This window comes from Cynocephalus volans, chromosome 15 (genome assembly GCF_027409185.1).
Source record: "Cynocephalus volans isolate mCynVol1 chromosome 15, mCynVol1.pri, whole genome shotgun sequence".
Lineage (NCBI taxonomy): Eukaryota > Metazoa > Chordata > Mammalia > Dermoptera > Cynocephalidae > Cynocephalus > Cynocephalus volans.
Genome location: NC_084474.1, coordinates 30403427 through 30425708, shown reverse-complemented (window position 1 = coordinate 30425708; position 22282 = coordinate 30403427). Strand labels below are relative to the sequence as shown.

At 36.2% G+C, this 22282-nt stretch overlaps 1 protein-coding gene across 3 annotated transcripts; it reads left to right on the top strand.

The window, feature by feature from the left end:
* Nucleotides 1-190: 190 nt before the first annotated feature.
* ELOC (elongin C) lies at nucleotides 191-21195 on the top strand. Of its 3 annotated transcripts, none has more exons than XM_063079607.1 (4): nucleotides 191-364; nucleotides 12678-12737; nucleotides 15252-15395; nucleotides 20770-21195. In XM_063079607.1, exons 2-4 carry the CDS (start codon nucleotides 12734-12736, stop codon nucleotides 20958-20960), a joined length of 339 nt encoding a protein of 112 aa, XP_062935677.1. In that variant the 5' UTR covers nucleotides 191-364; nucleotides 12678-12733; the 3' UTR covers nucleotides 20961-21195. The 3 variants fall into 3 exon arrangements, with proteins under 3 accessions (XP_062935677.1, XP_062935678.1, XP_062935679.1); XM_063079608.1 differs by lacking the exon at nucleotides 191-364 and adding an exon at nucleotides 1557-1714; XM_063079609.1 differs by lacking the exon at nucleotides 191-364 and adding an exon at nucleotides 11665-11683.
* The last annotated feature ends 1087 nt before the right edge of the window (nucleotides 21196-22282 follow it).

The window sequence follows — 22282 nt, the reverse complement described above, 5'->3', positions numbered from 1 at the left end:
TCCCTGCAGAAAGTGAATCAGGGTAGGGGCTGCATGCTGGGAATCCGGAAGAACTACATTCGGATTGGTTGAGATTTGCCAGCGCCCGCTCTTAGGCTGGGGCCTGTGTTACTGTGGGGAAGGGAAAGGGACATACGCACTTCCTCCAGACGGAAGTAGACTACACACTCTGCGTCCCTGCCTCACCAGATACTAATCTCCCGCGCGTCGCAGAAAAGGGCTGTGACCCGACGGAAGTAGTTCCTCCGACTGCCCCGGAACCCACGGGCAGGCAGCTGGGGTGGGGGGGGCCGCCCTGGAGTAGGGGCTGTGGCGGTACGCGGGGACCCGGCTGCGGTGGCTGCGGTGGCTGCGGGGCTGACGAGTGAGTCTCGGGCTGGGGCGGGAACGGAGATCCGTGTACGCGCGGAGAACGAGAGTGGCTAGGACTGAGCGCGCTCGCAGTCCCACTTCCCACCCCTTCCCATCTGGGCGGGGAAGGAACGGAAGCTCTTAACCTCCCAGGGCCTCCGCAGCTTCTGGTTTGGGGGAGGGGAGAAGAGGGCGGCGGGACCTTTCCTGGCGCCGCTCGGTGGGCTTGGAAAGAGGTAGAAGGAGGGGCAGCAGCCGGCGAGACTGGGCCTTCCCTGGGTTGGGCCCGGGGAAGGTGGAGTTAGGAGCTTGGCAGCCCTGTCGCTTTCCCTTTCTGCTTTCCTACGTGCGCTCAGATTCGTTCTTTTCTTTAAGTCAGTCTCTAGTCCCAGGAGAGGGCCCTCGCTCCCCCCAGGTGCGGAACCCCGAGAAGTATACCTTCTGGGCAACTTGGGCGATCTTTGCCCGACTTGGTGGGTTGGGCTTTCGTGCATCTACCTCTCAATCAGGTCTGAAAGGAGGTATATCTAGTGTCAAGTACAGTGCCCATTGAATTTCTCTTAAGGAACTGAAATATCTTTAGTAACACATAACTGTGGAGTTTGTCATTTAGTGCAAACATTTCTACTCTTCATTGCTTTCAGTGTAGAAAACAACTGAAATCCTTTAGTCTTAAAACCTCACTTTCAAACTGCCAGATTTGCTTTTTTATCCCCAAATAGTTGTTTTTTTTTCTCTGTTAAGTGGCCTAAAATGATAAATCTCTAGTTTCGTTTACATTATAATTCAATGTTGTTGAAACGTCACGGTTCTCACGTGGAGGTACTCATTCTGTAGATAGTAATGGCAAGGAAACAGCTGATGACTATCTTCTTTTTCCTTAAATATGAGATTTATGTAATAACTACCATTCAAAAAATATATACACTTTTGTTTGAAATGGAAAGAACCAGTTTCATTACCAGATGGTAATTCTAAAAAATAATTAGACAATAGTTTACAGCCAGAAGTTATAATCAGCCCTATATACCAAATTCTAAAGTAATATTTGATTGTTTAAATCTCCTAAAATGCTTATCTTGTTTTTTTGGTAGATATTTCAGTACTAGAAAATAATCAGGAAAATCTTTGAATTTATTCTCATATGTGTTAATGCATTTCAGCTAACCTGTATTAAATGTTTTATTGTTCCATTATTAAATAAGATCAGAAGAAGCCCATCCACTGATATCTGAAATCTGAAGCCTTGGTGATTAGAAAAATGATAATACGTTCACTCAAGAAATATTTATTAAGCATCAGCTATGTGCCAGGAGCTATTCTAGGCCTGCCTTCATGGAACTTGAAGAAAGAGGGGATATATGTAAGTAAGTAAGTAAGTAAGTAAGTAAGTAAGTAGGAGGAGTCATCAGAAAGTTTGTGGGAAGATTCGTATTATCTTTTAATGCTATTTTTCCACAAACTTTTTGAAGTGCCCTAATATAGCTTCAGATAATGATAAATGTGAAGAAAATATAGCAAGATTAGGGGTTAGAGTGACTGGGATGGGGGTATCTAATTTTGATAGGGTGATCAGGGAAAACCTCTGAGGAACTGATGTTTTACCTTGAGACCTAATTGATGAGGAACATTTAAAGAAGTGCTTTTCAGACAGCAGTGAGTGCAAACACAAAGATATTGAGGTGGGAGTGAATTTGACCTATTCAAGGAATACCAAGAAGGCCAGGGTGGTGGGAGATGAGATCAGAGTGGTTAACAAGGAAGTAAATAAGGTAGAACCTTATAGTCCTATCTGTAATGAGAAGCCATTAGAGGATTTTTATAAAGGGGAATGACATCTGATTTATGCTTTAGATGACTGGTTGCCAGGTGGAGAACAGACCACCCAAGAGGAAAGTAGGGAAGCCAGCTCGTAAGGAGGCTTTTGTAATAGTCCAGTTGAGATATGGTAGCTTGAATTAGAGGTGTAGAATTAGAAGTTAGTGAGAAGTGGTCTGGTTTGGAATGTAATTTGAAGCTGGGGCCAAAGGGTCCTGCTTTCACCCTGGGACAAAAACTTCTTTTGCATAATCAACGGTTTTGCCCCAGCTATTTATGGAAATGGGAAAGACGGGAAGGAGCATCGGTTTCTGAGAGATAAATCAGGAGTTCTATATGGGACTTACTGAGTTTGATAGCTAGTAGACAGCTGAGAATGTATGGTAGGCAAGTTAGATATCCACAACTGGCATTCAGCAGAAGTCAGTAGGGAGATAATCTGAGTGTCATATTTTATGGATGAGATTTAAACCTAAGGACTGGAGGGCATCAAGTAGAGAATGTTAATGGAGAAGAAGGCAGAAGACTGGGAGCATTCCAGTCAGAAGAGAAGCAAACAGTGATGGAAGCTGAAAAGCCAGGAGGGTGTGGTATCTGGAGTACTAAGGAAGAAACTGTTTACATAAGAAGGGAATAGTCAACTGTAAAACACTGCTAAGAGTAAGAAGATTAAAAATTGACCAGTGTGACCAAGTAAAGTAGTTGAAATTTGATAAGAGCCTCTTGGGACTGGTGGACCAAAAGATCTGATCAGAGTGCGTTTAAGGAGAAGTGGATGGTAGTTGGGGAGAGGGGGATGTTACAGGATTTGCTGTGTGGCTGGGAATAATGGCAAAAGCAAAGTCCTTAGGTGAGAGGGGATAGGACTCAGTGCTTAAGTGAAAGTGTCGACCTTGGATAAGGAGGATGGTTTTTATTCAGCCTGCGAAAACAGGAGGGTGGACAGAGTATATGTTAATGTAGATGCAGGTAGGCTGAAGGTGGAAAGACAAGACAGTTGAAGTGATTTGTCTCAGTTTATAATGTATAGAATCTATGATTAGGTACACTATATTGGGAATATCTGCTCGTGCTTTATTCTGTGTTATGTGGGGGCAACTTTGCTTAATAAAGATAGGAAGTTGAGTTATAGGCAGTTGTTGTAGGGGAGGATGAATTTCAGACAGATTCAGTCATAAAATGGTAGAACTAGAAGAGACTTTTAGACACAATTTAGTCCAATTCCCTTATTTGGGAGATGAAGAAACAGAAGTTCTGTCACTTAACCTGTCTGTGTCAAGTTAGAAATGCCTAACGGAGACTTGAAGTTCAGGTGTAGAGATAGGTTTGGGTCTACATAAGGTAGCCAATGAGATTTGTTTGACAGAGCTAGTTCTTAATTTCTTTATGGTTAGAGACACCTTGAAAATTCTGATAAAAGCTGTGGACTTTTTCATTCCTATTACCCTGAACTGTACATATGCACAAAAATGTACATACCAATTCAAGGGTTTGGAATTCTGCTGCCTCTTATCCATGAACTTCTAGTAGTATGGGACTGCAGATAAGAACCTGCTAGAATGTAGTCAGCAAGTTGGGACCACAGGACAAATCCGGCCCACCACCTCTTTTTGTACTGCCCAAAAGTTAAAAATGGTTTTTACATCTTTTAATGGTTGAACAAAAATTCAAAGGAAGAATATATTTCATAACATGTGAAAATTATATGAAATTCAAATTTCCATGCCCATAAATACGGTTTTGATGGAACACAATCACACTCATTTGTTTACATCTTGTCTGTGACTGCTTTCACACTCCAGGGACAGAGTTGGAATAGTTGTGACAGAGACCTTATGGCCCACTAGTCATAAAATACTTAACTCTGTGGCCCTTTACTGAAAAAGTTTGCTGACCCCTTCACTAAAATGTAAGTTCCAGGATGGTGGGGAGTTCTGTCTTTATTTTGTTCACAGATTTATCCCAAGCTCATAGAACATTGCCTGGCACTTGGTAGGCCCTCGGTATATATAGGAATGAAACTCTGGTTCAGAAATAGAATCATAGTAGCTAGTTTTTTAATGTGTTTACTGTGTGCCAGGCACTATTCTAAGTGCTTATATCTAAACCTATTTACTCTTTGAAACAACCCTATAATGTAAATGCCATATTACCCTTATTTTACTATTGAGGAAACTAGGCACAGTATGATTAGGAAACTCCCCACAAGGTGACATATCTAGGAATTGGCAAAGGGTGAGTTCTAAAGCAAACTGTCTTTAAGCACTGCATTATGTGGAGGTATCAAGTCTTCAGGAGTGATAGGAAATAGCAAAATAATTGTTAGGTAGGAGAGATGAAACAAGACAGTGTAGCAAAGAAGGAATACATGCCTAGTGTTATTTATTAGATATTCAAGACCCATGTCTTGATCCATGTCTCAGTCTGTGTTCCTTATCCATCACTCTTCTATTTGATAAGGCCCAAATCCCCCACTCTCACCTCTTTTCCTACTTCTCTCCTTGACACACTCCTCTGGCCATACTGGTCTCCCTTCTGTTCTTTCTCCTTCAAAAGCTCTGCCCTTAGATATCCATGACTCACTCCCTCGCTTTCTTCAGGTCTTTGTCAGATGTCAGTGAGGCCTTTCTTCACCATCCTGTATGAAATAGAAACCCCACTTTGTCTCCCTCCCCCCATTCCCTGTCTACTTTATCCTGCTTTATTTTTCCCCGTTAATACTTCTTCCATCTCATGTATTGTTTGGTTTTCTGTCCCCACCATTCTTCCCATGAGGTTAGAATCTTTGTTAGTTCATCTCTGTGTCCCCAGTGACTTGGGCAACAGCTGGCATACTAGCCCTCAGTAAATATTTGTTGGATGACTGAATTTGTAAATTGGTTTCTAACAACACTGAGTTACTTTGTCTGGATTGCCCTCTCCTTCCAATTTGATCTTGTGAAAACAACTCCATTCATAGAGTCCCAGATCAAAAGCTACTTTCCTTATATGACTGTTCACATAACCGATTTTCTGTTGCAGATTTGTAGTCTCGGATTTACTTTCTTAGTGATAACCAGCCTATTCCTCTTCTGTTAGCATCTGCATATCCAGAGAATTTGGGTTAATTTTATTATCAGTATGTCTTTTGAAAGGTTAATCAGGCAGAAAGCCATCCTGGATTGATAATATTTTTGGAGTTATCTAAACTTCAGGAGAACCATCAATAAATTTTTTCAAATTTTTATTTAGCCTTATTTTTTTTTAATTGTGATATAATCTACATGCAGTGAAAAGTTCATTGTACCATTTAGTTTTGACAGACATGTAGCAGGACTCTGAATAATATCACTCCTCAAAGTTGTCTCATGCCGGAAGCAACCACTGATCTATCACCATAGATTCATTTTGCCTATCCTATAATTGCATATAAGTGAAATAATACAGTATGTACTTGTTTGTTTGGCTTTTTCCACTTAGTGTGGTATTTTTGGTATTCAACCATGTTGTGTGTATCAGTAGATAGTCCCTTTTTGTTGTGAATAGTATTGCTCTGTATGAATCTATCATAGTTTATTTATCCATTCTCCTATGATAATGGACATTTACGTTTCCTGCTTATTACTGAATAAAGCTGCTGTAAGCATTTTTGTACAAGATTTTTTTGGTAGACAAATTATCTCATATTTCTTGGGCAAATACCTAGGAATGGAATTGTTAGGTCATAAGGAATAGGCATGTTTAACTTTTTTAAGAAACTACCAAATAGTTTTCCAAAATAATTATTCTGTTTGATATTCCCATCAGCAGTGTATGAGAGTTTATTTGTTCCACATCCTCTCTGACATTTAGTACTGACAGTCTTTTTAATTTTAGCCATACTGGTGCATGTGTAGTAGTAGTATTTCATTGTGGTTTTAATTTTCATTTTACTGATAACTGATGATGTTGAGCATTTTTTAATGTATCCAGTTCTTTTGTCCAGTTTTAATTATTTTTTTTTATTGTTATTATTGTGACTTCCAGGAGTTTTTTTATTTACTCTGGATACAAATTCTTTATCAGATATGTATTGTGAATATTTCTCCCAGTTTGTGGATTGACTTTTCATTTTTGTCATGGTGTTTTTTGATGAGCAGAAGTTATTTTAATGGAATCCAATTTATCAGTTTTTTGTTTTGCAGTTTGTATTTTCTGTATCTTTTCTGAGAAATTTTTGCCTATGCTGATGTCATGAAACATGTTCTGTGTTTTCTTCTAGTAGCTTTATTATTTTGCTTTTTAAGTTTAATTCTATGAACATCTCAAATGGATTTGTGTGTATGGTGTGAAGTAACAATGAGGTTCTTGTTTTCCATATGGATATTCAGTTGTTCCAGCTTCATTTGTTGAAGAGATTTTTCTTACTAGCCATATGCTATGACTCACTTTTCTTTTCTAGTATAAGGATTCAGGAAAGCCATGTTTAATCATTTTTGGCATTTATAATGTGATGTGAAACAGCTGTAACTCACCAAAGCATAAATAACTCCACCATTCACAATATACCTGGACTGCTTAACATTACGAATTGTCTGTTGTGGTCCACACCACCCCATGGAATATTTCTGATTGATCATTTGTGGCCAGTCTAAAATAGAGTTCTTAATCTTCCAGTCAAAATTCCTAGAGCCCCACAATTCATGGTATGCTGAACACAGGACTGGCATTTATGAGGGTGTGCTACTTTTAGATATGAAGGCCCTGCTGATGAGATATTATAATAAAGTTGATTACAGGGTATTATTAGATGAGTCATTATTTTATTAGTAAAAGTTTGGCCATTTGGGGCAACAGTTAGGCTGTTACTAATTGTTAGGCATCAGAAACAGATTGAAAATTGAGGTCAGTGCTTTTACTTTTTTTTTTTTTTTTTTTTTCTTTTTTTTTTTTTTCCTTTTTTTTTTCTTTTTTTCCCCACCCAGTGCTTTTACTTTAAATGTCTTAATTGAATCTCTTTGTAAAAGCAAAGAACTTCCTTCTATGACCTACTGCCACTGAGGACGAAACTTGTTCTGAAACACAGATATGAGAGCAAGTTTTAATATTGGGAGACTTGAGGACATTCTCAAGTAATTAACATGTTCAATTAACTGAATTAGTCCTAGGAACATGAAATTCCAAAAATCTTGTACTGTGGTACATGTTTCATAACACTTGTATTTATTATTAACAGTTTATAGGGGGCTGGCCAGTTAGCTCAGCTGCTTAAAGCACAGTGTTATAAAACTAAAGTCAAGGGTTCAGATCCCTGTACCAGCCAACCGCAAAAAAAGTGAACAGTTTATGTGTGCATAATTGTGAGACTGATGATTTGGCTATCTTAATTTCATAAAACATGACTATGCCCTGGAAGTCTTTTAAAAATAAAAATTGCTTTAAAAATTAGAACTCATATTGACTAAATTCTGATGTGAAAGATGAAATACCATTTCCTTCCTTGGTCACTCACCCCTCCAAATAGGAGGGTACTTCAAAAAGTTTATGGAAAGATGCGTATTTTAATTCCACTTTTCCACGAACTTTTTGAAGTACAGTCATATAACCCAAAATATTCCAATAAACTTAAATAAATGTCTTCTAGAAAGAACAGTTTTCATTGTGGTTGACCGAAAGTTCTTAGTATATTAAATGCCAACATCAAGGTAAAACATGAATCAGTCTTGGTCTAAAGCATTGTGCCATTGGATAACTTTATCTGGTAGAAAACTCAGGATAATATTATCTAAATATATCTGTGGTAGATACGTTATTGTACAAAGCTACAATTTGTTAACTTTACCACAGAACTACCATTGTGCTGTATTCATGGGTCATAGCGAGAGAGAACCTTCCTGCTTTGTGGAAACTTAACAGCTAGAGGGACAAAATGCATGTAAAAAAACAAAAGGCAGCTGTGAAGCATTTGCATCCATAGCAAAGAAAACTGTAAATTCCACAGTGGGCATAAAAATTGAGAAGGGGGAACTATTAGCTAAAAGTGTTAAGACTCCCTGGGCAAGAGTTAAATGTGAGAGCATTGTTATAAGTTGAATAGGTTAGAATGAGAATTTCAGCTCTTCTTGAAAGTTATAAATTCATTCGGGAGGCAGGATATTTTGATGCCTTATTACAAAATGGAATTGCTTCCTAATGTATGCCAATTTGTATTATTAAATCAAAGCCTCTCTAATATTCCTGAACATTAGATTATTTTTGGTTAATGTAATTTACTTTGTTTTCTGAATTAATCACATTCTTACATACAGTTAGGAACTAATCATCAGGCTGACCATTGTTCAAATCATGACTTTGCTTGGTTCTACCCTTTTATTTATTCTTAAAAATCAATTTTTTGGATAGATTCTGTTTGTAAAAAAAGAAAATATTTCAGACAAGCCTACATTTTCTGCTGGCCACCCCTCTCTTTCTTGGTCTCCACCCCAGTAGTAAGGATTATTATCAGTTTGGAGAGTATCTTTCAAGACTATTTTCTAGTTGTTTGTACTTTAGAGCATGTATTTATGTATTTTTATTTATCTGCAAAAAACATAAGATTAGTAAGTGAGAAGGCACTTATTTTACATAAGTGGCATCAAACTGTACCTATCATTCTAACTTGCTTTTTAAGAAATTAACAGTTTATCTTGGCAGTGTTTCCATGTCATTACATACATAGATTTACCTTATTTTTCACTGCTCCATAATATTTCATAAACATGGATATAATATTTTTATTTAGTTCATTCCCTAATTAGTGTACCTTTTAAGGTATTTTCAGTTTTTCATGTGTAACATTATGGTATATATTTTTCTGCTTGCCTTTGCACACAATGCTAGTGTTTCTCTGAAGTAAATGCCAAGAAGTAGAATTGCTAGACTCTTGATGTGTGTTTAAAAAGTTAATTGTTTCTACTGCTGCCCACCAAAATTATTGTGCCATTTATTTAGAATCACCCATCTCCCACACACATACTTGATTTTTAGCAAGTTTTAATGTTTTGATTTGCATTTTTCTGATAACTCTTGGGATCAAGCATTTTTATACAAGTACATGTCTATTCTATAAGCTAGTTGTATTTTTTTCTTGTATTTTTCCAAAGTTCAGTGGAATTTTTTACATTTGGTTCTTTAATCTGTAGTGTATTTTTGTGAGTGATGTCAGAGATCTAACCTTATTTTTTCCAAGTAAATAGCCAATGTAAGAAGATAGCAGCAGTTGTTATCATCTACTTAAAACAATTCAAGCAAATCAACTGAAAAACAGTTAAAACTAATAGGAGTGTTCTGCAAAAATGACGGGATACAAGATCAACTTAACCAAATTTAAAAACTTTATACAACACCAGCAGTAACCTTTCAGAAAATATAATAGGAAAATAGATCCCATTCATAATGGAAACTAACAAGTACCTAAAAGTAGACCTAATGAGAAATGTATAAGAACAAAATAGGGAACTTACTCAACCATTCGTGTTTATCGTGCTGTTATAATTAAAACAATGGGGATATTTGTCAGCTGTAAATAGATCACTGGAACAAAATATAGTCTAGAAGTCCATGTAGCAATATGGTATATGACAAAGGAAACATTTCAAGTCAGAAAAAGGATGGGCTATTCAAATATCTTTTTTTTTTTTTAAAGATGCCCAGTAAGGGGATCTTAACCCTCGACTTGGTGTTGTCAGCACCACACTCTCCCAAGTGAGCTAACCGGCCATCCCTATATAGGGATCCAAACCCATGGCCTTGGTGTTATCAGCACCACACTCTCCCAAGTGAGCCAGAGGCCGGCCCTCAAATATCTTTTGGATGTTCAGTGATACTAGATTTAAAACTGATTTTAGGCTGGCTGGTTAGAATGTGATGCTGATAACACCAAGGTCCAGGGTTTGATCCTTATACCTGTAAGCTGCCCCCTCCACCACTCTCCAAGGAAGAAACAAAAACTGATTTTAGTGCAGGCCCTAGGCTCACCTAGATTTTCTATTTGTTATTTTTTTTAAAAAAACTATAAAAGAGTAATGTTTATATATGATACTCTAAAAGCGCAACCTCAGGCCATCGTTCATGCCTTTTCTTCTGCTTAGGACTATTCTCAACCTGCTTCTCCCCAACCACTGGCTTTTACCTGACCAATTCATATATCTAGAACTCAGCTCAGTCATGAAATAGATGTTCAAATGTTCAAACTGTGGGCTGGCCAGTTAGCTAAGTTGGTTAGAGTTCAGTGTTATAACAAGGTCAAGGGTTTGGATCCCCATACCAGCCAGCCATCAAAAGAAAAAAAAGTTCAAAATGAGATTTTTATCTCCCCAAACTTAGATGTCTAGGTAATTTTCGAAGTTAATCATATTTTAATTATTTTTAACTTCTCCCTAAGAATTAGGGAATTTTAAGTCTTTTTCTTGTGAGAAGGAGGATTTTAACTCTTAATGTTGATTTGTTTTTTCTCTGTTATAGGGGGAAGGGAAGACCGACCACCATTATTCCCTGGTATATAAATGGTGGAAGCGATTTACTATATTAAGTCTGTAAGAGAAACTGTTGCTACCCAACGGGCTTCTAAGATGTGACTTTGCGTGGTTGCTTAGCTACTGTTAGTTAAATAAATATCCTAGGCGTTTTGCTCTGGAGATTTTTCAGATAGAAAAGTTGGTACTTAAAATTTTTGTGCTTTAAGAATTTTTAGACTTTTTTAATTTTTTCACTTTTTAAAAGAATGGTTACAAAGCAGTATAAAGAGAAGAAAATAATAATGGCCTTGATGAATTTTTTAATTGCCTACTATTATTATCATAAAATGAAATAGTACTACTTTTAAATTTTAGAGAGCTATCTAAGGATTTATATCAGCACCTCTCAGGAGGAATGGAAAGTAAGTTTAACTGGAGCCAGAATTTTTTATCATGGCAGTGTAGAATAATGCAAGGAGTGGAGTATGAGCTGGGAAGTAAAACCTACCTAGGTTTAAATCCTAACACTGCCACTCAGGCTGTAGAAGCCTTGAGCAAGTAATAGCCTCTTTCAGTGTTTCTTCATCTCTAAAATGGCAATAATAATTCTCCTGTGGAAGAGTTGTTTTTAAATAAGGTAATGTATGTAAGGCATTTAGTGCAATGTTTGCCACTTATTAGGCCTGCAAATTGTTGGTAATAATATTATATTGCCATGGCTGTTCTTTTTCTCTGCTTTATCTCACATTAGAAATGGTTTTTAATCTTTCCCTCCATGCTTAGCAAGCGTTCTAGACTAAGATTTGATTTCTTAAGCTAAGGGTTATCTCTTAAGTTTTTTTCCTGCTCTAAAATGTTATGGTTCATTTTCTTGACCTTTTCCTTAAGGCTGCAATTAAAATATTGGTCAGAAATTTCTTAGCAGGATAGCTATTTTCTTATTACAAGCTTTTTACCACTTCACTATTAAATTTCAGAACTTTCATAGCCTGTATTCAGAAGGGATGGAAGAGTAAAATTATAGCTGTGCAAACTGATACAGTGTCTTTTTTCATCCTCATGTAAGTCACTTCATGTCCTTGACTATGTCATGTTGTCATTTATATAAGCAAATATTTGCATAGTGTCTACCATTATCTAGAAAATACAGGATACAGAACTTCCTATGTCCTCATTGAGTTGAAGCAGGATGTATCACACTCCCAGCACGTTGATGTGTAGCAATGAGCAGAGTACTGTTAAACCTTACAGCTCACTTGAGCATGCAGTGTCCAGGGTTTTTATTGGGGGGCCATTATGTAGGCATGAGTGATGGAATCATGAGCAACAAGGTTGAAACTCTCTAGCTCCCTTCCAGTTGGGGATCATGCTAATATCAAGGTGCTCAAAGCCTTCCATCCTGTGTCCTCTTGTTAGCCTAAACTATTGAGAGGCCTGCTATGAGTCAACTGGTTAACATAATATGTCAGGGCCTACCATGAATAACAAAGACCATATTTTCACTAGGAAAATTCTAAGGACTTAGAGGCTACCTCCCAAAAAAATAGGGACAAAGGCTAGCCAAATTCTTTATTATGTAACAGGACCCATAGTTTTCTTCATATTTTCAACTGAGGCCTTTCCCCAGAAAAAGAATAAAGGACCACTGTCTTAGGTCATCTCAGTATGGCAGTTTTTTCTTGATCATTATGATCTATTTGTGCATTTTAACAGACTAAACTTTTTTACATCTGTTACTTGTAACGTGTTACACTCCTTATAACCTTCTCTTCAGCACCACAACCACCAATGAACTTATAATGGTTATACATTATGTTCCCATTTTAAGTAGTCTTCCTCAAATTCAAAAGCCCCAACTGATCAAGCTCACAAAGCATTTCGATACTCTTCAGTTGATTCATAGAAGTGTGGCGTTTTTTTGCTGTGTTGGAACAATGAACCCCTGTATAACGAGGATAAAGAGTCCTTAAACTTTTTAACACCAAAGCCATATTAAATAACAATGGATGAAAATATGTCTGTTGCAACATTAATCTTAATATGGTATTGTTACAGTTTCAGGAAACTACTAAAGTTCCTGTGGAAGGAAAGTAGAATTTCATAAGAACATAATGGGTAAGTTATATAAAGGTAATTATGTGTTTCAACTAGTAGAAGCTGGTTTTTCTTCTCAGTTAAAGATAGGCCTTGAGGGCCGAGCCCATGGCGCACTCGGGAGAGTGCAGCGCTGGGAGCGCGGCGACGCGCCCGCCGCGGGTTCGGATCCTATATGGGAATGGCCGGTGCACTCACTGGTTGAGTGCAGGTCACGAAAAAGACAAAAAAAAAAAAAAAAAAAAAGATAGGCCTTGAAAGTCAGTGAATGCAAGTAAGAAAGTGGTCAGAGTAAACTGAAATTAGTTGTTTATATCAACAGCTTATGTTTACTATGTATTCCTAAAAGGCAGGTCAGTGATGATATTGTGCCAAATCCAATTCGTATTTTCTAGTAATTGTACCTTAAGAAATTTGAAACTTTCCCAACAGACATATAAAATGGTTTAGCTTGCAAAAAATATTAGAAACATAAATTGAAATAATTGGTAACTATTTTTATTTTTGTTTTCAGAGGTTGGCAAAAACTGCTAAATATTTATGTGCTTGAATAGTTTATAATTTAGAAGTTACTTACATCTTTGTAAGTCCCTCAGCCTTTTATTATGAAAAATTGCAAGAAAAATGTGCTAACATAGCTTTCACCAGATTGCTAACATTTTGTCACAGTTGCTTTCCTCGTGTGTGTGTCTGTGTTTGTGTCTGTGTGTGTCTGAAAAACCTCACCTCCTTCCTCTTAGTCCAAGAATTAAATTGACAAACAGATTAATGGGAGAGAAGCATACAAATTTATTTAATACAAGTTTTACATGGCACGGGAGCCCTCATAAGGAAATGAACACCCTAAAGAAGCACTTAGAGTTGGTTACTTATATACTGAATTGGACAGAGTAGTAAGTTCTGAAGAGGCAACTAAATTATGTGCAGAGGCTTAAAAGATGAGTTACTTTGAAGGTCTGTACAGAATTATCTCAGTCTTGACGTCTCATCCTCAAGGATAAGGATATTGCATCTTTTATATGGGAATTTCATCTTTTGCTTTTAAGAGACAGCTTGAAGGTCAAAGTGATCTTTTTGCTCCCATTGTTTTTGAGTGCCTTTAATCTAAATAGTCAATGTCAGAGTGATATATTTTTCACTCTTTCATTATACACATACACATGCACATAAAACAACGTTTCACACCTAAATATTTCAGCATGCATCTCCTAATTCTGCTCATATTCAGAATTTTCCAACTGTTTCAATAGTGTTCCTTACAACAGGTTTATTTTTTTTAATGAAACATTCAATCAGAGATCACTTATTGCATTAATTTGCCTAGTATCCTTTAAACAGTTCCCTACTTTTGGGAGGATGGGGAAGAAAGTCTTAAGAGAATAGGCCAATTTTTTTAAAGATTATTCCTCAATTTAAATTTGTCTATTTTCTTGTGATTTTATTCAGATAAAACATTTTTGGAAGTAGTAGTACACAGATGATTTTGATATTAATCTTAGTTTTAGGGATTTCTATTAACAAATGGGTTAACTATTAACAAACGGATATTTGTGGCTGAACAATACTTCAACTTCATCCTTCTCTTACTTTTGAGGGCTTTCTTAATTTTTAGAATAAGCCTTAAGATACTTCCTTTCATGTATTGGTAACCATAAAAGTTAAAATCCTGTTATGGTACAAATTGTAAAAGTTGTGTATGTGAGAAAAGATCTTCAGGAGATATACAAAAACATGTATATCCCGCCAAAAAGTTATGATGAGCCGAAGCCAGCATGGCAGCAGCGGGGATGGCTGGTGACAGAGTAACATCTATGTACTCTTATCTCCTCACCTCGACTTTGCATTTTTAATGACTAATATTTTATCTATATTCATTACTGCAATCATGCAGTAATTTAAACTGTCAATAAATAGTTTGACCATTATTTTTATGAGTCAAGAGTAAAACGCTGAGCTGGCCAGTTAGCTCAGTTGATTAGAGTGTGGTGTCGTAACACCAAAGTCAAGGGTTTGGGGCTGGCCTCTTGGCTCAGTTGGTTAGAGTGTGAAGCTAATAACAGTAAGGTACAGGATTCGATCTCTGCACCTGCCAGCCACCAGAAAAAAAAAAAAGAGTTGGGAGCTTGTCAAAGGAAGTTGAGCTCATGTGGCATATAAACATTCATAAGCACACTGTGCACCTTATTTCTAAAAATGAGTATTTCAGGTGATGGAATTAAAGTTACGCTATTTAAGTATTTTGTCTTAATCTTTGAATTTGTATGTGTTACTTTGGTCACAAAAAATTGTTAATACTTCCTTGAAAAATACTAGTGAATTTTTATCTAATGTAACATCCTTGAATCTAAAGTTTATACTGACATTGAAAAATGCCTAGAGAATAATAAAACAAGGAGTTAAAAACTTAAAGTGAGTGGATATTACCTTTCAGAACTGTTTCTGAACTGAGTTCTTCAAATATGAATCTTGGTAAACCTGTTTATTTTTGATACATTATGTGATTCAAAAATTATCTCACTACTCACTTTACTTTAGATGGAGAGGAGAAAACCTATGGTGGCTGTGAAGGCCCTGATGCCATGTATGTCAAATTGATATCTTCTGATGGTCATGAATTTATTGTAAAAAGAGAACACGCACTAACATCAGGAACGATAAAAGCAATGTTGAGTGGTCCAGGTAAGTACAGTTCTTTCTTTTTCTTCATATATTTTCACTTTTAATGTTTGACAAATGTGTTTTTAAATTGAATTAAATGACTGATAAGCATTTAAAGAGAGAAAGAGAAACTCTTCTAACATTATTGCATGATTATATTGCATTGGAAAAAAATTGGTTTTTGCCATTTTCTGTTTTCAGTTGTTTACCCTATAAGTAAGTTTCTTTTTTTTTTTCTTTCTTTTTTTTTTTTTAAAGATGACCGGTAAGGTGATCTTAACCCTTGACTTGGTGTTGTCAGCACCACGCTCACCCAGTGAGCCAACCGGCCATCCCTTTATGGGATCCGAACCCGTGGCCTTGGTGTTATCAGCACCACACTCTCCCGAGTGAGCCATGGGCCGGCCCCTAAGTAAGTTTCAATAAGACTGAATTAATTATTTTATAATAGGAGGTTTGTTTCCCTACATTAATTTCCATGGTCAGCCTCTCAACCACTGGCTCTGAATGGTGATTTGTGTTCCTAGTTAGATATCTATAGATGTTGCCACCTCCCAAATCTCTATTCTTAACCTTTTTTTTTTTTTTTTCTTTTTTTTAGCAAGCAGTTCCCAAGGAACACTTTTTTTTTCCTTGAGGTAATTTATTTTTTAAACTAAAGAAAAAATTTTTTTCTTCAAGTAAAATTCACATAATGTACAATTAGTTTTAGAGTGTACAGTTCAGTGGAACTTATTACATTGACAGTGTTGCACAACCATCACCTCTGTTTAGTTTCAAAACATTTTCATGACTCCAGAAGGAAACCTCATACCCAGTAAACTGTCACTGCCCAATCTTTACCCCTGGCATCTGACAGCCGTCAGTCAGCTTTTTTGATTTGCCTGTTCTGGGCATTTCATGTAAATGGGATCATATAATATGTGGTCTTTGGTGTCTGGCTTTTTTCACTTGGTGTAATGCTTTCAAAGTTTATCTTATCCATGTGGTAATGTGTACAGTACTTCATTCCTTTTTATAGCTTAATAATGTTCCATTGTGTGAATATACCACATTTTATCTTTTCGCCAGTTGGTGAATATTTGGGCTATTTCTTCCTTTTGCCTACTGTGAATAAAGCTGCTGTGAACATTCATGTACAAGTGTTTGAATACCTGCTTTCAGTTGTTTTGGGTATACACTTAGTGAAATTGCTTGATCATATTGTAATTCTCTGTTTAGCTTTTGTAGGAACCATCAAACTGTTTCCACAGTAGCAGAATCATTTTACATTCCTACCAATAGTGTACTAATCAGTTTCCAGTTTTTACATATCCTGGCCAATATTTGTTATTGTCTATCCTTTTCGTTATAGCTATCCTAGTGGGTATGAAGTGATACCTCATTGAGGTTTTGATTTATATTTCCCTAATGATTAATGATGTTGAACACCTTTCCATGTGCTTGCTGGCCATTTGTATATCTTGTTCAGAGAAATGTCTATTCAAGTCTTTTGCCTATTTTTGGGTTGGGTGCTTTGTCTTTTTGTTGTTGAGTTGTAAGAATTCCTTATAAATTCTGGATGCTAGACCTTTATCAGATATATAATTTGCAGATAATGTTCTTTTCATTCTGTAGGTTGTCTTTTTCTTGATGGTGTCATTTGAAGTGTAAACATTTTAATTTTGATGAAGTACAAATTATTTATTTTTTCTTTTGGTTTTGTGTCATATCTAAGAATCTATTACCAAATCCAATGTCATGAAGATAGATTCCTCTGTGTTTCCTTCCAAGAGTTTTATGGATTTAGTTCTTATGTTTAGGTCTTTGGTTTTAAGTTAATTTTTGTATATGGTATGAGGTAAGGGTTCAGCATCATTTTTTGCATGTGGGTATCCTACTACCATTTGGTTTCTTTTTTTTTTTTTTAAAGATGACCGACAAGGGGATCTTAGCCCTTGACTTGGTGTTGTCAGCACCACACTCTCCCAAGTGAGCCACGCGCCAGCACTCCATTTGTTGAAGAGACCATTTTTTCCCCCTTGAGTGGTCTTGACACCCTCATTGAAAATCAATTGATCATAGAGGTGTGTGTTTATTTCTGTAGCTTTATAGTAAGTTTTGAAATTGGGAAGTGTGAGGCCTTCAACTTTTTCTGCTTCAAGATTGTTTTGGCTATGTAATTCCTTTTCTATATTATTTACTAGGGAGTTTTTTTGGGGGGGGTTGTATTTTTTTGTTTATTTTTGGTTTTTTCCTTAATTTCCTTTACTAGGGAGATTTTAAAACATACACAGAAGTAGAAAGAATAATGTAATACACCTCCACTTACCCATCAGCCAGCTTCAATAGTTATTAACATTTTGCCAATCTTGTTTCATCTATTATCCCCACTTTTTTTTGGAATATTTCAAGCAAATCCCTGACATTGTGTCATTTCACTTGCACAATCTGCGATAGTTCCCCTGTACTCTCCCTTTTTTTTTTCAGGCCTTCAATTTTACAAAGAAACAAGTTCATTTGTGTAGTGTCTGCATCTCAATTGACTTAATGTTTCATGCTATAAACTAACAGCTAGAATTCTAGAGGCTTGATTAGACTGCAGTTCATTTTTCCAAGCAAGGATACTTTATAGGTGGCACTACTGTATTCCTGTCATATCACATCTTTTAGCAGTCAGGACTGATCAGTGGGTTTCAGGGTTGTCAATCTGATTCATCCATGAAAGATTTTCCAGTCGAACTTTTATATAATGGTTTTAGCATTCGTTATGATTTTTGCTGAGATTTACTCTTCTCTATGTGGGATTACCAGTTAGTGATTTTCTAATTTTATAATTTCTTTTACATTCATTGGTTAGAATTCTCTTATGAAGAACTATTTGGTTACCTTGAAAATACAGTCTGTATAGGAGAGCCAAGATAAATGCTTGATATTTTTTTCCCTTTATGTATGATTTTTCTGAGTAATGCACTGGTTCTCTAGTAAAGTGTGGTTTTTTTTTTATTTTTGAGTTTTGATAGTATGAACTTGTGACTTGTTACATTTGCAGTCATTCTTAATGATATTCAAATTGCTATATTTGCTTCTTTCTTATGCCAGAGAGAGCCACATCCAGTTGACTCTTGTGTCCTTTTGTCATGGCTCCATTTGTCTTCGATAGTTAGACTACTGTCTGTAATAAGATTTCTCAGGCTTGTCATGTACATTATTTCTCAATCAAGACACATGGTGTGAAACAGAGGAGACAGGGCACTAGCCTCCACCAGGTCAGGTGTCAGATGAGATCAGGACCTACCACCCTACTCAGACCAAGGGGTCACAAGGGCACCCTGCCCCCAGCAGCTTCCCCAGCCCCTGGCTTTTGAAAAAACAGCTATTTTTCCAACGAGGCCTGTTTTCCTTTACTAGAAAATAGTATTTAGGGACCCCACTCTGGATGCTAGACGTACTTATTGCTCCTGGGTTGAATTGCCTTTAGGCTTTCCCACCGGATAGTGTTAGGAAGTACCTTAGGGGGAAAAAAATCACAAATGGCAACAAAATTTTAATTAAAAATTATGATCAAAGGGCTTTTCCTTTTTGTAAGCTTGATACCCTTTCATTTAAATGCAAGAGTTTTATCTTTAAAGGATCAGGAAAATGTTCGGCCCAAAACTAATATTTACATAAAAGGAATGAAGTACTGATACATGCTACAATGTGGATGCACCTCCAAAACATGCTTAGTGAAAGAAGCCAGACACAAAAGGTACCATTATATGATTCCATGTATATGAAATATTCAGAATAGGTAAATTCATAGAGACAGAAAGCAACTTGGTATTTGCCAGAAAATGGGGACATGAAGAAAATGGAGAATAACTGCTTAATGGGTAGAAAGTTTTATTTTTGGAGTGATGAAAATGTTTTGGAACCAGGTAGGGGATGGTTGCACAACATTATGAATGTACTAAATGCCACTGAATTGTATACTTTCAAATTGTCAATTTTATGTTTTATGTTAGCTAAATTTCACCTCAAAAAAAAAAACCAAAACACTATTTGCCTAGTATCAAAGGCTTAATAAGTGCCTGTAGGTAATATTTCATACATATAGTCAAAGAGAATTTTAGTTGTTGGCAAGCCAAAATTTACCTCATAGTTGTGAATTATTTGCTGAGTCCCACTTTCCTCCTGTCTCCCTACCCACCCTATCCCCTACTCAGAGTCAGTTATTAGAAAACTATTAAAGTACTTAATTCTCAGAAAGTATATTTTTAGATGGGAAATGCCTTTTGTATTCAGTACACCGTGCTAGTGATAGACTGCTAAGAAAATATCTGTCCCTATACACAAAGGTTAGATGATTTAACCTTTATGTGTATGAAGAAATTTTGAGGAATAACTGAAAAACTGTTTATGAAGTATTATTAAACAAAAGAAAATGTCTTATGAGGGCATCCCATTTGCATGATCATGTGTTTAAAAAACAAAAGGAAGAAACAATGGATTTCCTTTCCTGAAAGATTTTTTTAAAATAGTTATTTCTCTTATTATTCTGTGCTTTATATACTCACTGCCCGAAAAGCCAAATCAAAAATTCTATTATTTGCCCTACCTTTATTTTTACATGGTAGTTCAATACAACACAAGGCTTCTGATGATCTGTAAAGACTTGCTTTCCTGGACTGAATCCTCTGAAAGAGTGATTTAGCTTTTTCTGTCCTGCTTACCGTAAGCATGCCAGCAAGATTCTTAGGAAAAGCTACTTAAGTGTCCACCCCACAGGGAAAGAATTAGAATTTTAAAATTCGATCTTGATGAATCTCAAATGCTATCTTAATAAAGATTTTTTTAATGTTATTTATACTCAGAAATCGGTTAAGTAATTCGTTTGACACCAAATGTGTTTTTGTTTTTGTAATTTTTTTGTGGCTGGCCAGTACAAGAATTGAACCCTGGACCTTGGTGTTACCAGCTCCACGCTATAACTACCTGTGCTAACCAGCCAGCCCTGGGGTTATTCTTTTAACATGTATTAGTTTGCCAGGGATGCCATAACAAAGTACCACAGATTGGATAGCTTAAACAACAGAACTTTATTTTCTCACAATCCTAGAGGGTAGAAGTTGAAGATTAAGATGTTGGCAGGGTAGGATTTTTTCTGCCTCTTTCCTTGCCTTATATAGAAGGCATCTTCTCCCTGTGTCTTTACATGGTCTTCCTTCTGTGCCTGTCTGTGTCCTAATCTCTTCTTAGGATACCTGTCATTTTAGATTGCTACCCTAATGACCTCATTTTAACCTAATTACCTCTTTAAAGACCCTATTTCCAAATACAGTCCCATTCTGAGGTATTAGGGGTTAAGACGTCTAATATGAATTTGGGGGGACACAATTAAGCCCATAACATACATAATCCTTTTGTTTTACAGGTCAGTTTGCTGAGAACGAAACCAATGAGGTCAATTTTAGAGAGATCCCTTCACATGTACTATCAAAAGTATGCATGTATTTTACCTACAAGGTTCGCTACACTAACAGCTCCACTGAGATTCCTGAATTCCCAATTGCACCTGAAATTGCACTGGAACTGCTGATGGCTGCAAACTTCCTAGATTGTTAAATAAAATAAGTTATAATAAACTGTTAACTTTTTTCAGTATTTAATACCTGTAGTTCAGTTAGTAATTTTTTCATATATAGCATGTTGCCTGTATGCAATTGAACTATAAAGTTCATTGCAAAGCAGATTCTCTTCTCTTCTTTTGCATAGCAATCAGAGTTGAAATTTGTTTGCTACATCAACAAATTAAGGACATTTTCACAAACTGAGAAATAAACAAATATGCCAATTTGTAGGTGGTTTTGCCTTATCCTTTGGATGTGACTTTTAAAATTAGAGCAATGACAATATACTAAATACTGAAATTTAGGCATAAATGAACACATTCACCAGGAAAACAATGGGGCTAAGTATTTTTATGTTTTTAGTGTTTTTTTAAAAACCTACTCTGATCTTATAGTTGCCGTTAGCATTACTAGAGTTATGCAAATAATTGCATTATAAACATGTTTATAACTTAGCCAAAACATTGATTTTTATAATTCTCAAAAAAATAAGAGTTGAAATTTCTTATGTGTCTTTTGATAAACTGCAGTATTGTTTAAGTGTATCTTGTCTTTTTGTTTATTGCTACAATTTAAGAACTTTATTTAAAAGCAATTTTGGAAGGTTACTAGGTACAGTTTTTGGAGCAGTAACTTTGAATTGTACCTAGATGGTCAACAGGTAAACTACATGACAGACTTCTTATGCATTGTGCATTTTGGGCAGTCCAAAGTACTGTACTTTCATTGACTATAAAGCTTCCTTTGCAATTTCATTCTTCCTTTATAGTCCCTTGTGGTTACACTTTCAATTGTTTAAATGTGTTTTAAAAGAGTCACTATGAACTTTATCTAAATCTTAAGAGCTAGACTATTCTGAACTATTCCAGTCTTCCTCTGTCCAATTGGAATGTTATAAAATATGAAAAACATGTGGAAAGATACAGTAAAAATCTTATAATGCACTTAGATATAGTACATGAATTATCTTCTGTTAATTAAAATATGTCCCAATAAATATGATACTGATAATCAGTGGGTCTTCTACTGAAATCAGACTCATAAGGAAGTCATTCAGCTTTTATATTAAGTAGGCAGAAGACATGAAAACTATGACAGAGCATCTCTGCATGGGATAAGAAGCATTGGAGTTGGGTTTAGTATTTTGTCTCTATCTTAGTGGTAGAACAAAGGCTGTCATATAGGGTCTGTAAATTTTAAGTCTTCAGCTTATTTCTTCAAGACTGGCTTATTAATATGGACCAGTTTTTTTGGAAACTGCAAAAAACCATAAATAAAAATACTTTTTCCTCTTAGTAAAACCCAACCATCGTACTT

Bases quoted from the DNA above. Each gene is read 5' to 3' on its own strand.
- ELOC (XM_063079607.1), top strand. The intron at 15,396-20,769 runs GTAAGTACAGTT...TTTGTTTTACAG, and splicing joins AGCAATGTTGAGTGGTCCAG to GTCAGTTTGCTGAGAACGAA.